The sequence below is a fragment of the Caretta caretta genome, chromosome 4, assembly GCF_965140235.1.
Source record: "Caretta caretta isolate rCarCar2 chromosome 4, rCarCar1.hap1, whole genome shotgun sequence".
Lineage (NCBI taxonomy): Eukaryota > Metazoa > Chordata > Testudines > Cheloniidae > Caretta > Caretta caretta.
The window spans coordinates 105364016-105378315 of NC_134209.1; the positions used below are offsets into that span (position 1 = coordinate 105364016).

The window sequence follows — 14300 nt, forward strand, 5'->3', positions numbered from 1 at the left end:
TCAAATCCCTTGCTAGCTGCAACTCCAGTTGTGTTTTGGCCTTCCTGATTACTCCCCTGCATGCTCGAGCAATATTTTTATACTCCTCCCTAGTCATCTGTCCAAGTTTCCACTTATTGTAAGCTTCCTTTTTGTGTTTAAGCTCACAGAAGATTTCACTGTTAAGCCAAACTGGTCACCTGCCATGTTTGCTATTCTTTCTGCACATTGGGATGGTTTGTTCCTGCGACCTCGGTAAAGCTTCTTTAAAATACAGCCTGCTCTCCTGGACTCCATTCCCCCTCATATTAGCCTCCGAGGGTATCCTGCCCATCAGTTCCCTAAGGAAGTCAAAGTCTTCTTTTCTAAAGTCCAGGGTCCATATTTTGCTACTCTCCTTTCTTCCTTTTGTGAGGATCCTGAACTCAACCATCTCATGGTCACTGCTGCCCAGGTTGCTACCCACTTCTACTTCCCCTACCAATTCTTCCCTGTATGTAAGCAGCAGGTCAAGAGGAGAATGGCCCCTGATTGGTTCCTCCAGTAGTTGCACCAGGAAGTTGTTGTCCCAAAAACTCTCCAAAAACTTCTTGGATTGTCTGTGCACTGCTTTATTGCTCTCCCAGCAGATGTCAGGCCCATTAAAACCTGATCAACTGGTCGGTAGAATATTCCTACTACTATCCTTCTTTATTCTTCAAGCATGGAATTTTTATCCATAGAGATTTTATGGCAGTGTTTTGATTCATTTAAGATTTTTACTATATTTACTCTGCTTTCCTTCACATGTAGTGCCACTCTACCATCCACACAACATACTCTGTCATTATATATATTTTGTACCGTTATTACTGTGTCTCATTGATTATCATTGTTCCACCAAGCTTCTGTGATTCTTATTATATCAATATCCTCATTTAATACGATGCACTCAAGTTCACCCATCTTAGTATCAGGGCCGGCCCTTGACCAAATGGTGTTCTGGTGTTCCAGACAAGGACCGTCTTTGGCATCCTTCCCTCCATTTGTTAAACTTTTGAATACCTTATTTTTATTGCATTTGTAGTCAATTTCACAACTTTGATGCACAATTTTCATGCACGATTTATCCCTGTCATAAAAGATGAATAATTTGCATGCTAGGATCTGTAAATCTGTATTTATCCATGCCATATATAAGAAAATAAAAATAAAAAATCATTTCCTCTAAGCTTATAGAAACTTTTTAATTTTAAGTATAACTAAAATATACTAATATGAAGAAACTGAACTGTTCACCAACATTGGGTGGACCAGTATTAAATTGTGTTGCAGTAGGTGACAGCCTTAGAATGTTAATCTTAGTCCTTTAGTTCAAAAGGTCGCTTTTCTCACCTTTGCCCTCGGGAACTGAAGCACCGGGTCAGAGAGATCCAAAGACTGACCAATGGCATTTTCAGATGATAAAATAACAAGTGATGACAGTCGCTCGTCAGCCATCATCAATCAAAGATATGTTTTAATGAGCCTGAGCTTCGAAAAGCTGCACTCACCACTCATCTCTGTGACCAGCAGCGTAAGCAGAATCCTTGAAGCTATCCACACATTAGGAAAGGTGTCCTTCAGCTCTGCATCATGAATGAATTGGAGAGCTTGGAGTTGAGAGTGCTTCTTTTGTGGCAAATGTGACGCATGTTGTCCAATTCGACATAGAGGTTTTTATCATTGACGTCCGAACATTCCCCATGTGTCAGTGTCCAGATAGCTGTTCGCCAGCAGCTTACTAAGGTCAGACAAAAACTCCAGGTCTTTTTGTGGAGCTCATCTCCTAAGTTTTCCACCATTTCTTTGGCGGCAGCAATGGCATCTCCAAATCTGTTTTCTCTGTAGGCCACAACAAAATCAAGGCAGCCTCTCATCAAAGAAGTAGTGGTTGTGATGTCCATCAACTAAGTTTGTAATGCCTTGCTTACAATGTTTACTTGGAGTAGGATATCATGCCAAACCACAATTGAGATCAGAAATTTGAAGTCAGTGATCTGGTTTGCCAGGCTTTGCACCTTGTGTCGGATTCCAGCCTCGGCTTTACCCAACGGCACCAGTTCCAACAGGGCGTTGTACATCTCAGTCATTTGGTACCTCACTGGCCTTACACTGTCAGTGTGGCTTTTCCAGTGAGTATTACATAGCGGTTTCATAGTCAGATTTTAACATTGTCCATGGGGATCTTCCGCCTGATTGTTGATGCTGAAAACAGGAGGTATACCCTGTGTAGTACTCCAAAGAGAGATAGTGAATCTAAAAAAGATGACGCTGCATCTGACACAACCAGGCTGATGGAATGGCACCCACAGGCATGAAGAAAGATCTTTGATTCAGCGCAAGGATCCTTGTCCGGACGCCACTGTTTCTTCTCTTTATGTTTGCACCATTGTCACAATATCGCAGCTGGACTCTCACTTCACTTCATTCTTCTATCTCAGTGACTGACTAGCAACACCCTGCCCCTTATATACCCACAAGGGCATTGCTGACAATATTCTAGGAGGTTCAAGGAAAATATAGTTCTCAGAAAGTCTAGAAGGTTCCACAAGATTCTACCAAGTTCCAGAACATTCTAAAAGGTTAGTAAAAAAATGAAGCCACATACGGAATACCTGAAACATTTTACTTCAAACATTCTATTTCCCCTTTTGTCACTAACAACAAAAACAGCACCCCAAGCTTCGTGCCCCCAAGCCCAGCACCCCAGGTGGTCGCCTGCCCCTAAATCTAGCCTGGCTTAATATTTAGACTAAGCATTTATATACACTTACAAAATTTGTCAATATTTAGTTGTCTGCCTTCATGTGAGGTAATTGAATGGAACTCTTTCATTTGACTATCTCTCTTCAGTTCCTACCTGCACTTTATCAACTTCTATCCTCTCCTCTTTAATTGATCCTCCCCTAAGGGTTGTCTCTGTTGGAACTGCCTGCTCCTCTGCAACTGTAGGTTTCCCTCCACCCCTTTAAAAACTTCTCTATGACCTATTTAATTTTACATGACAGCAATCTAGTTCAATTTTGTCTTAGGTGGAGCCCATCCTTCTTGTATTGACTCCTCCTTTCCCAAAAGGTTCCCCAGTTCCTAATAAACCTGAAACCATCCTCCCTACACTGTCTTCTCATCCATGCACTGAGACCATGCAGTTTCGCCTCTCTAACTGGCCCTGCACGTGGAACTAGAAGTGTTTTGGAGAATGCTACCGTGGAGGTCCTGGATTTTAATCTCTTACCTAGCAGCCTTCCCATTTTATAAATGCTTTTGGATCCTGAGAACACATCAAGCTTTACAGATGTAAACTCGCATAGTCCAAGAAGGGAATAATTCAGGCAAACTCATGCAGTCACAATACACCAGAGCTTACTTTATCGAAACCTTTGTAAATGCTTTTGGAACATGAAAACACACAAACCATTAAAAATCAAAACTTCCACAATCCTTGTGTAGCAAACTTCCCAAACTGTTCTTGATTAGCCTGTCTAGTTAAAGTTAACATCAGCTCTGTTGCTGAACATTCTTTTTGGAACTCCAAACACAATAAAATGTAGCTATAGCAAAGTGTATAACCATTCTTACTTTTAGAACAATCAGTAACTATGTACTCTACAAGGAAAGTCTCAGTGTTTTTCTCAAAATTAAACGTACATGCTAGTTTATTCTCATTTCAGTCCCAGCAGTGCAATGTAATCGAAATGCATAATGTGTTATGTAAATTTACAACACTGCTTAGGGTCCTGATCCTGCAGACTCCCACCCAAGTGGCTTTACTCACATGAGAAGCCCCATTGAACTCAAGGATTACTTCTGTGAGTAAAGTTACTTTACTCTGTGAGTTGCAGAATTGGGCTTCAGATGTTTTATTATAATATAATGTGATAAACATACTTGTGCTAGCAATAAATGAATTGGGCAGTAAATGTTGTTGCACTATAATCTACAACTTTGTTGTCATTTGTTGGGATACAACATAATTACCTATCATTTCTATAATTTATTGTAGTGCTAAACTCTGTAGCATATTTATCATTTTGGACTGTTACTGCATGATAAACTTCTCTTCAGGCCTGACCCAGCAAATCTATACACAGGCACAACTCCCACTAACGTGAGCAAGAGCCTGCCAAGGACCAGGCATCTTATTAGCAGGGCATTCAGAATGTATAATTCACTCAGACATGAAGGGTATGGAGTTTCTGTAGTTCCTTTTTGTCCAGAATTATGATCCAAATTTCAATTGCACTTTGTTCTTTGCCTGAAATGTGTAAAGCACTTTATTAAGTTTTTGTTGCTTTATTTTGAAATTATACATGAAACAAAGTTAGTTAATTCTACAGCCTTCATTTATCAATTTAAATTCAAATAAACATATACATGCCATAAGGTTGTAATGACCTTGGATTATAACAGTGAATGCATACTAAAATTAGTGTCTTTCAACGATTTGCCTTAATCTGGATTACTCTTCTGCAGTAAAGTCATTCCTCTTAAAAAGAATTTACTTCCAAGTATTGCAATAGATACTTAACTATAAAAGTAGTTAAAAGCAGAGCTGGCTGAAACTTGAGGAAAAATAATGGAAATTTGTCAACCAGCTCTACTTGATTGAGCAGTAAATCAGACAAAAGCAAGTCTTTTTATTCTTCCCATATTCTGTTTCCACTTCAAAACTGGTGGAACTGAGTGCAGTTAAACTGACTTTTAACCACAGGTGTAGTCATGTGAGTAAGGGTGCTAGGTCATGGCAAAACTTCCTCTAGTGCCCTCTCTTCAGTTTAAGCATCAGTCAGAGGCCCTCACTTAATAGAGGCATAAGATTATAAATAAATAAATAAAAATAAATTTGTATTGAGTTAGGCCTAGAAGCCCCACTCATAGGCCAGGACCTCATTATGCTAAGCATTACACAAACACATAACAAAATGATGCTGCTTCCCTTATTGGGCCTGAGTATGCTGTCTTCATACCATTCATACCAGTTCTTGCTCCTTTGCACTTTTGTCACTGACTCCAGTGAGAGCAGGATTGGACTTTAGTACCTGGAACACAAAAAACTCCAAACATTGAGCCAAGCAGATGAGGGGCAGGCACGTGTGATCTTTAATAAATCAGTGACTAGCATTAGGTATAAAGATAATTCAAATTACTGAGGCACTGGCAGAGCATTAAACAGAAGGATTCTCCCTCCTTCCTAATAATCCTGAAAGCAAAAATTCTCATTCTCAGAGTAATATGTTAACATCTATTTTACACACATCTTTGCATAACTTTTATGTAAGTATTAAATGAAACTTGCTGAACTTGGGGAAACCTACATGGTGAATGATCTAATTTACATTGTTCAAGTTAAACATCCTTAGAAGCCTAACGGTGAAGGCTGTTAAATATGTAATGCTTCTGGAGCCAGAGCACCCTGGAGGCTGTAGGGGGTTTGGGGAGATGCATTACTTCCTTAATGGTGGCTGGAGGCATGACACCAGGCAGGAATAGGCGTAATGCCTTTGGGAAGAAGAGAAGGTAAAGAAAGGGAAGGGTTAGCTCCTTAAAAGCCCTTACCACACTTCAGTCCTACACTGCAACATCCCAGCTATCATGTTCCAGTCCTAGGTCTCTTAAATAGAAGGTGCAATTGTTAATTGCAAAACCCAGCCTTTGAAATTAATGGCACAACTTTCACTGACTTCAGAGGAGCCATGATTTTAGCTAGGGCAAAACAATGAAATTATTTTCACTGGTGACTAAAAAAGGCCAATGAACAAACCAACCCCCATGTCTCCTAATTACCCAGCCATTTGAACACTGATCTTTCTGACCTTCATGAGCATTTCAAACAAAACATCTCATAACATTGGAAAGGACAGGGGAATTAATTCCATTTCTGGTGAAACACCCTTTCCTCTAGTTCATTCATTCTCAGGACCACTTATCGGTTTTACAAACCCACACTTAGTGGTCAAAATCACACTAAATCAAGGCTTGTAAAAGTAGTACCAGAAATATTTGTAGTTTAATCTAAACTCAGTCACTCCTACCTGTTCCTTACTTCTGTAAAATGAGAGATTGCGTTTTCTTGTGGTCCTCTTTGACATTTCCAGTGCAGGCACTTGGTGATCAGTGCCGCCTACCAACTGGGTGAGAAATGCTTTCCCCCCCCCCCAAAAAAAATGGAATCTACCTGCTGCCTACTGGTTTTTGTACCCAAGCCCTCAAATTCCATTACCTCAATGGAGATCAATTCTAACTCCTTCTACTGTACAAAAATACCTTGAGCCATGACACAACAGCACCACAAAAAACCTAGATGTGGCATGTGGATCCTGCCAGTTGCTGGCTCAAATTCCCAATTTCTATTACCTAAATGGAAAAAGAAAAAGAGTACTTGTGGTACCTTAGAGACTAACAAGGTGCCACAAGTACTCCTCTTCTTTTTGCGAATACAGACTAATATGGCTGCTACTCTATTACCTAAACAGAGAACAAGTCTAGCTACTCCTATTGTACTAAAAAAATGCCCCCAGACCTAAACATATCCAAGCATAACAGGCTGTAAATACCAAGATGTGGCACCTGCATCGAATTTTAGGCCTCAAACCCCCCAATTCTAATATACAACCCCTAATTTTAACATACAAATATCTACAAACATATGTAGAAACTCATTTTACAGCAAAAAAATCTAGACCTCTACATCTTTTCAGGACAGATTACAAATATATACATTGGGAACACTAATCCAGCCAGTTTTGGGCTCCCACTTTGCAAATTCCACTGCTTAAACAAACAGAGAACAAGTTTAGCTGCTCCTATACTAACAAAAATTCCAGATGGCAATGCATCCGGGTTCAATGGTGCCACCAAAACCAGGATGTGGCACCTGGATCTTCATGGAACAGGCCATTTTGGGGGGTCTAAATCACCCAAATTCCACTGCCTAAATAAAGAACATATTTAGCTGCTCCTACTGCACCTTGAAAATCCAGACCCTGATGAACCGCACTGAAACAGCACAGCAAAAACTCAGATCTGGCTGCTGGATCCTGCAAATTTTAGCCACGAAACCAGAAATAGAGAAGACCTATTGATTCTTCAGTTCCACCAAAAAAAAAAAAAAAATCTGCCGCACTCCCAATACAGCCTACTGTAGCCTGCTGGACCTGGTTAATATTTGGTTGCATACCTGCAGTTTTACAGTTTTGAATTTAATAGCTGTGCAGCTTCTCCTAGCGGCGCACCAGAATAATTTAGGCAGTAGAATGTAGGGGACTGGGATAAAACCTGGCACGATCCGGTTTTCCCCCACTCCCAGTAGCACCCTTCAGGTTGCCCCTTTAAGGGACAGCTGCTTGCAAAGTTCCAGCCACTTCTTGCTGCCGGGGCTTGACGTCAGCGCGGCTTTCCCGAGCTGCTGCCGCCTGGGGCTGGGAGTTGCTGCTGCTCAGGCACAGCGGGGAGGCAGCGGCGGGCAGAGGCAGGGCTCTTCATACCGGGAGGGAGCTGGTCCCACACACCGCGGCACGCTAAAGGGGCTGCAGCGCCTTGGGAAAGCCCTCTAGCTGGGGCGCTGGGACTGGCACCCTCTTTGGGGGCAGGGAGCGGGGCCCACGCCTGGGAAGACGCTTCCAAGGGAAGGAGGGCGGGGGGGGGGGGCACTGAGCGGAGCCCCGCCCGGGAAGAGCCCTCCGCATGGGGCAGTGAGGGGGAGAGGGCGCGCCCCGGGGAAGTTCCCTGCAGCTGGGGCACGGAGCCCGGCGCACACGTGGGCCGAGCCCTCCAGCCGCGCGGAGCCAGCCCGCCTGAGCAGACGCGCGCCGTCCGGGCGAGGGGGGCTTGGAGACGCTCCCTCCGTCCATTGCAGCCATGGCTTTGAAGGACACGGGCGGCGGCAGCGGCATCCTGCCCATCAGTGACATGGGGTCCTCCTCCCCGGCGCCGTCCTGCTCGCCCTTCCCCGAGGTGGTGGAGCTGAACGTGGGCGGCCAGGTGTATGTGACCAAGCACTCCACGCTGCTCAGCGTCCCGGACAGCACCCTGGCCAGCATGTTCTCCCCGCGCCGGGGCAGCCAGGCGGCCGCCAGGGAGCTGCCCAGGGACAGCCGGGCGCGCTTCTTCATCGACCGCGACGGCTTCCTCTTCAGGTACGTGCTGGATTATCTGCGGGACAAGCAGCTGGCCCTGCCCGAGCACTTCCCGGAGAAGGAGCGGCTGCTGCGGGAGGCCGAGTACTTCCAGCTGGGGGAGCTGGTCAAGCTGCTCTCCCCCAAGGTCACCAAGCAGGGCTCGCTCAACGACGAGGGCTGCCAGAGCGACCTGGAGGACAGCAACTCGCAGGGCAGCGGCGACCTCCTGCTGCGGGCGGCGGCCGGGGCCGCCCTGGAGAAGCGCTCGGGCTTCCTGACCGTGGGCTACCGGGGCTCGTACACCACGGTGCGGGAGAGCCAGGCGGACGCCAAGTTCCGCAGGGTGGCCCGGATTATGGTGTGCGGCAGGATCGCGCTGGCCAAGGAGGTGTTCGGCGAGACGCTCAACGAGAGCCGGGACCCCGACCGGCCCCCGGAGAAATACACCTCCCGCTTCTACCTCAAGTTCACCTACCTGGAGCAGGCGTTCGACCGGCTCTCGGAGGCCGGCTTCCACATGGTGGCTTGTAACTCCACCGGCACCGCCGCCTTCATCAACCAGTACAGGGAGGACAAGATCTGGAGCAGCTACACCGAGTACATCTTCTACAGTAAGTTGCCCACCTGGCAGTAGTCCCAAAGGAGGCAGGCCCAGGGCTTGGTGTGTGTGTGGAGGGGCAGGCTGGTGGTTTCCTCCGCCAGGACTCAGCCCGATTGCAGTGCTCAGGAGCAGGGGCCGGTTCTGAGTGGGATCTTGTGCATGCCTCAATGCAAAACCCTCCCTTATAAAATACTTTAAAATATTCATCTCACCCCCCCAAAAAAAAAAGGTTGGAGGAAGAGACTTGGCAGCATTTATTTAAAGATGTAGAAAAGGGCTAGTTGCCGTCCCCCCCCCCCCCCGGGGGACAGATCAAATCCTACTTACTTTTGCTGCTGCTTTTGCTTTGTGGGGACAAAGCAAGGAAACTACTGCACTTTGGGGTGGGGGACAGAGTCAAAGCAATCCTAACGGAGGCGCCTTTGGAAGAACAGGTTGTGGTCCCTCTGCTTCTAATTTGTTCCAGTCAGACACTGTTTCCCCTTTCAAAATGTCCATAGGATTGAACTAAACGCCCTGTAGGAAGCAGCAGTCATTCATGAAAACTCATAGCTTTACAATGCAGGTGTGTGAGTATTTATTTGTACCATATGTAAAAAGAGCTTAATCTGGAATTTGTAAGAAATTGATTCTGAATACAGTGCATAGGGACTGGCTAAGAGCAGGGCTGGTGCTTGTTAGGTGTAATGACTAATGTTAGGAAGCTGGAGAGAGGTTCTGAGTGAATCCACGATATTTCCGATTTTTTTTTATCATACGTCAAAACCATAGTTATCGCTAGTCAAAAGCTGTCGAGAGTAACAACCACCAGCCTTGCTTTTATCTCTCTCTCTTTAAAGATGTACGTGAGTTTGGGAGAGAGCAGTGATGTCTGACTTTGAGGGTTTCACGTTTTTGTTCAAGTTGGGCTTTGCAAAGATTAAAACAGCAGTGCTGGAAGCAAGGAAGGGTTTTAATATTTTATCGCTACATTTCCTTCCGTTCTCATTAACTGCAAAGTAAACAGACTCCATCTGGGCACATTTTCAATGAGGGATAGAACTGAACCGTGATGAGAGAAGAAAGGGCATCAGAGAAGAAAATTCCATGGCATGCACGCCTTAAACAATTCTTTTATAGTCTACCGTGGTATACTTACAGACTTCATGTCTTTCGAAAATGGCAGAATGACATGTGGACGTTTGTTGTTAGACTGCACGCTTTAAATCGCACCAAGTGCACTGTGTAGGACGATGATAGAGAGCGATTTGGACTAATGAGAACACAGCGGAATAGAAAACACCAAATCAAGTGGCAGAGTTTTGTTTCTTTCAAAGACCCAAGAAGCCTTAAACCTGTTTAATGCGTTGGAGAGTTGAGTTGAAGCCTGTGGAAGAGATAATCGTTTTCCCTTCAGTGGCTCCTCCTGGGTTTGTGTGCTTTCATGCTTTCTGAGCACAGGGGGCCTATTTTAGTAAAACATCTGTCGGGGAGATTCGGAGGTAGATAGAACCGCTTCTAACTTCTCCCCTAGTAAAACTAAATGAAGCAACCTGTTTTGCGTTCAAAGCCATAGCTGGGCAGAGTGTTTAACAGCTTGGCCATCAGAGGAAAATTAATTCCATAACGCATACTACACTGTGTTATGTAGATGGTCAGCACCATCCAGCTGCTGATTCTTTCTATAAGATATATAACAGTGTGTATTAAACTGATATTTTAAAAATTAGTTTCCAAGGTCTATAAAATCACACTGCTTTTAACTAAGACGACAAACACTTCGAGTTTTGTTAGAAGGGCTTTCATTTCACTTTTCTGGATCGACTTTGTAAACTATTTTAATGATTAGTTTCCCCCTCTGTGTGTGCGGTGGGGAGATATGCATAGATATTCCTAAATATATAATAAATTTCCAATGGTTATAACTGAGACTGAAAATATCCAAAGTTCTGTTTTTTCCAGAAATAGTTTTCCAAGTATGTAATTATATATTTCTGTGCATATTAATCTAATAGTGATTTTTTAAAAGATTAATATTCAATAAAGCACACTGATTTTTATTCAAATGTGAAAAGACAAACAGAAATATTATGGCTCTATTAATTATATTTATTAATCTATATTTTTTTCTTAGAACTTTAAGATCTGTTCTTGTCCACTGAAGCATTGCAAACTTTAAATATTCATGACAAAGGAGTAATCTTTGTTTTTAGTTCGGAATTTTACTTTACTTTTAAATATATCAATTATGGTCTTGACTCTGTAAACCTCATGTGGGTCATGAGAATCTTGCACATGGAGGGCTTACAGGACAGACCCTACATTAAATTAAATGTCCCCTTAAGGTCAATCCTGTCCCAGTGAAGACAAGAGGAGTTTGCCACTGATATCAGTAGGAACTGGATTTGGCCTTTAGTGCCTGATCCAGAATTATTTATTGTCCTCAAACTATTTGTAAAAAGAAAAGGAGTACTTGTGGCACCTTAGAGACTAACAAATTGATTAGAGCATAAGCTTTCATGAGCTACAGCTCACTTCATTGGATGCATACAGTGGAAAATATAGTGGGGAGATTTTATATACACAGAGAACATGAAACAATGGGTGTTACCATACAGACTGTAACAAGAGTGATCAGGAAAGGTGAGCTACTAACAGCAGGAGAGCGGGGAGGGGAAGGGGAACCTTTTGTAGTGATAATCAAGGTGGGCCATTTCCAGCAGTTTACAAGGACAGTAGGAGGGAAAATAAACAAGAGGAAATAGTTTTACTTTGTGTAATGGCACATCCACTCCCAGGCTTTATTCAAGCCTAAATTAATTAGGCTTGAATAAGTAGGCCTAATCACATCAGCCACGCTATCAGAGGCTCATTCACCTGCGCATCTACCAGTGTGATATATGCCATCATGTGCCAGCAATGCCCCTCTGTCATGTACATGGGCCAAACTGGATAGTCTCTACGTAAAAGAATAAATGGACACAAATCAGACGTCAAGAATTATAACATTCAAATACTTCAATCTCTTTGGTCACTCGATTACAGACCTAAAGTGGCAATTCTTCAAAAAAAACTTCAAAAACAGACTCCAACGAGAGACTGCTGAATTGGAATTAATTTGCAAACTGGATACAATTAATTTAGACTTGAATAAAGACTGGGAGTGGATGTGTCATTACACAAAGTAAAACTATTTCCTCTTGTTTATTTTCCCTCCTACTGTCCTTGTAAACTGCTGGAAATGGCCCACCTTGATTATCACTACAAAAGGTTCCCCTTCCCCTCCCCGCTCTCCTGCTGTTAGTAGCTCACCTTTCCTGATCACTCTTGTTACAGTCTGTATGGTAACACCCATTGTTTCATGTTCTCTGTGTATATAAATCTCCCCACTGTATTTTCCACTGCATGCATCCGATGAAGTGAGCTGTAGCTCATGAAAGCTTATGCTCAAATAAATTTGTTAGTCTCTAAGGTGCCACAAGTACTCCTTTTCTTTTTACTGATATAGACTAACACAGCTGCTACTCTGAAACTATTTGTAGTTCTTTGTTGGGTGATTTTCATAATATTTTGTTTTGGATTGTGCAGTGTGTTGTATGTTACTGTAAAGACCAGTGCTCTGTTTTACATCATTGGGCGAATTAATCATTGGTGTAACTCCATTGGCTTCAGTGTAATTATATGAGGGATGAATTAGACATCATTGTAATTTTTATTTTGTTTTGTATTTTTCCATTCTTTTTTATTTGTAAAAAGAAGAACATGTGGTTAATTTTTTTTTAAAAATGACATTTCAACTTAAAAATTCTCCTCCCGTTGGAGGGTTTTTTTTTTTTAACCTACTATTGTTAAAAGTAACACCTAAGATTCCTACAGCTGAAAGAAATTAGTGAAAAATACTTTCCCTATTTTTTCCAGTTTGTTTGGTTTATGCATTTGACAGAGCACTTTGTTCAGAATAATTTTATGGTTTCTTTTGTATAATTAGACCGTTTTCCCTACTGGTTGTCTTTCACACAGCAACAGGGGAGAGGAAAAAGTTTTGTAAAATCACAGAAACTGGCAAAGGGAAAAAGGCACAGTGACCTACCTGAAACTACTTTTAAATAGTTTTTTTGAAACGAACTGTATTTCAGATTGATGGTGTAATTCTGTGCATATTAAACAGAATAGTTTGATTGGTTACATTGCTTTAGAAATGTAAAGGCAAGCTTGTGCTTGGCCCAGGCACAGTATGCAGTGGGGGAATGGCTGTCCCTTGCACCCCTGCCTTTGTGCTACTCACCATGAGTGGAAGGACTACTCAGGGCTAATGTATTTGCTGGCACGAGATTCTCCCAAAGGACGGGAGAAGCTGACAGTGCCATGGTCTCATCCCCTCCTTACCCACAAGCCGAGCTGGCTGGGCATAGGAAAGAGTGGATATTGCAGTCTCTTCAAGTATGGCACAGCAGCCACACTTCTGCTATGCATGCTGGAACCTGAGGAGGAATTGGGCCTGCTACAAGGGCGATTTCCCCAGAACTCTCACTGAGGAGGCTGGTAGTAGTCATACTGCACTCAACATAGAGCGGTGCCCTAAAGGTACAAGAGCCCTTCATGTTTTCACAACTAAAGCACTAGAATAGTTGAATCTTATTCTGTTACAAAGTTTTGTGTTTGTAATTTTTTTTCGTCTCGCATCTGAATGTTAATTTGGTGTTATGTAGGAAAAAAGCCTAATTTCCTGTTACATATTCATGCTTTCATCTTTCAACAACTTAAAAAAATCTTTTAGCTATCTTGTTATTCATGTTAGTCTCAGACTTACCAGGCTCAGTGTTAATAATTATACACTAATCATATAATAGTCACACAGACCTCAGGATTTGTTGACTGTTTATTTGTCGATTGTGGACCTTTAACTGTTTTCTAGGAATGACAAGCTATACACTGATTACTAAAATATACTGATCCATTAGATTAGTGAGAAATGTACTTCCAAACAGCTTCTTTAGGGTCAGATCTAGCCCTTGGATACATAGGGAACTACTGATGTAAGTTTGAAGGCAGAATTTCTCCTTTAGTCTGTACCTTGTGTCTCAGCTCTGAAAAGTGCTCAGCAGATCTGCTTCTTGTATTACAAGTCATATCTGTTTGTTTAGTAATCCAAAATAAGTTATTACTTTTTAATTCATATTGGCACTGCAAAGCCCATACAGCTACAGGAGAGTGGACTGCTTTTTTCCCTCTGATACATTGAGTACAATCCCCCCATGAAAGTTAAATTCCGTTTTATACTTCATAGAATCATAGAATATCAGGGTTGGAAGGGACCCCAGAAGGTCATCTAGTCCAACCCCCTGCTCGAAGCAGGACCAATTCCCAGTTAAATCATCCCAGCCATTCCAAGATAACTTGGAAGTTATCTGTCTCCCCCACGTCCCAGATGACACCAGAGTGACAAAGCTTACTATGTATAATGATGCATACACATGGGATTAGGGGGAGAGAAAGAAGGGACCTCCTTGGCTTCTTCTCTGCAGTACACTTCCAAGCTGTCATCCAAAAGTGTTGATTAATTGGCTGGTTTTACATAGTATGTGATCACTATTGCCCTACTC

The 14300-nt window shown here is 42.9% G+C and overlaps 1 protein-coding gene across 2 annotated transcripts in view; it reads left to right on the forward strand.

Annotated features, from left to right (window-relative positions):
- The first annotated feature begins 7551 nt into the window (after positions 1-7551).
- KCTD8 (potassium channel tetramerization domain containing 8) overlaps positions 7552-14300 on the forward strand; it is a 172161-nt gene continuing 165412 nt past the window's right edge. For both annotated transcript variants that reach the window (XM_048848435.2, XM_048848436.2), the window contains exon 1: positions 7552-8728. In XM_048848435.2, the coding sequence (XP_048704392.2) occupies positions 7858-8728 (871 nt within the window). In that variant the 5' untranslated portion in view covers positions 7552-7857. The remainder of the gene's footprint in view (positions 8729-14300) is intronic.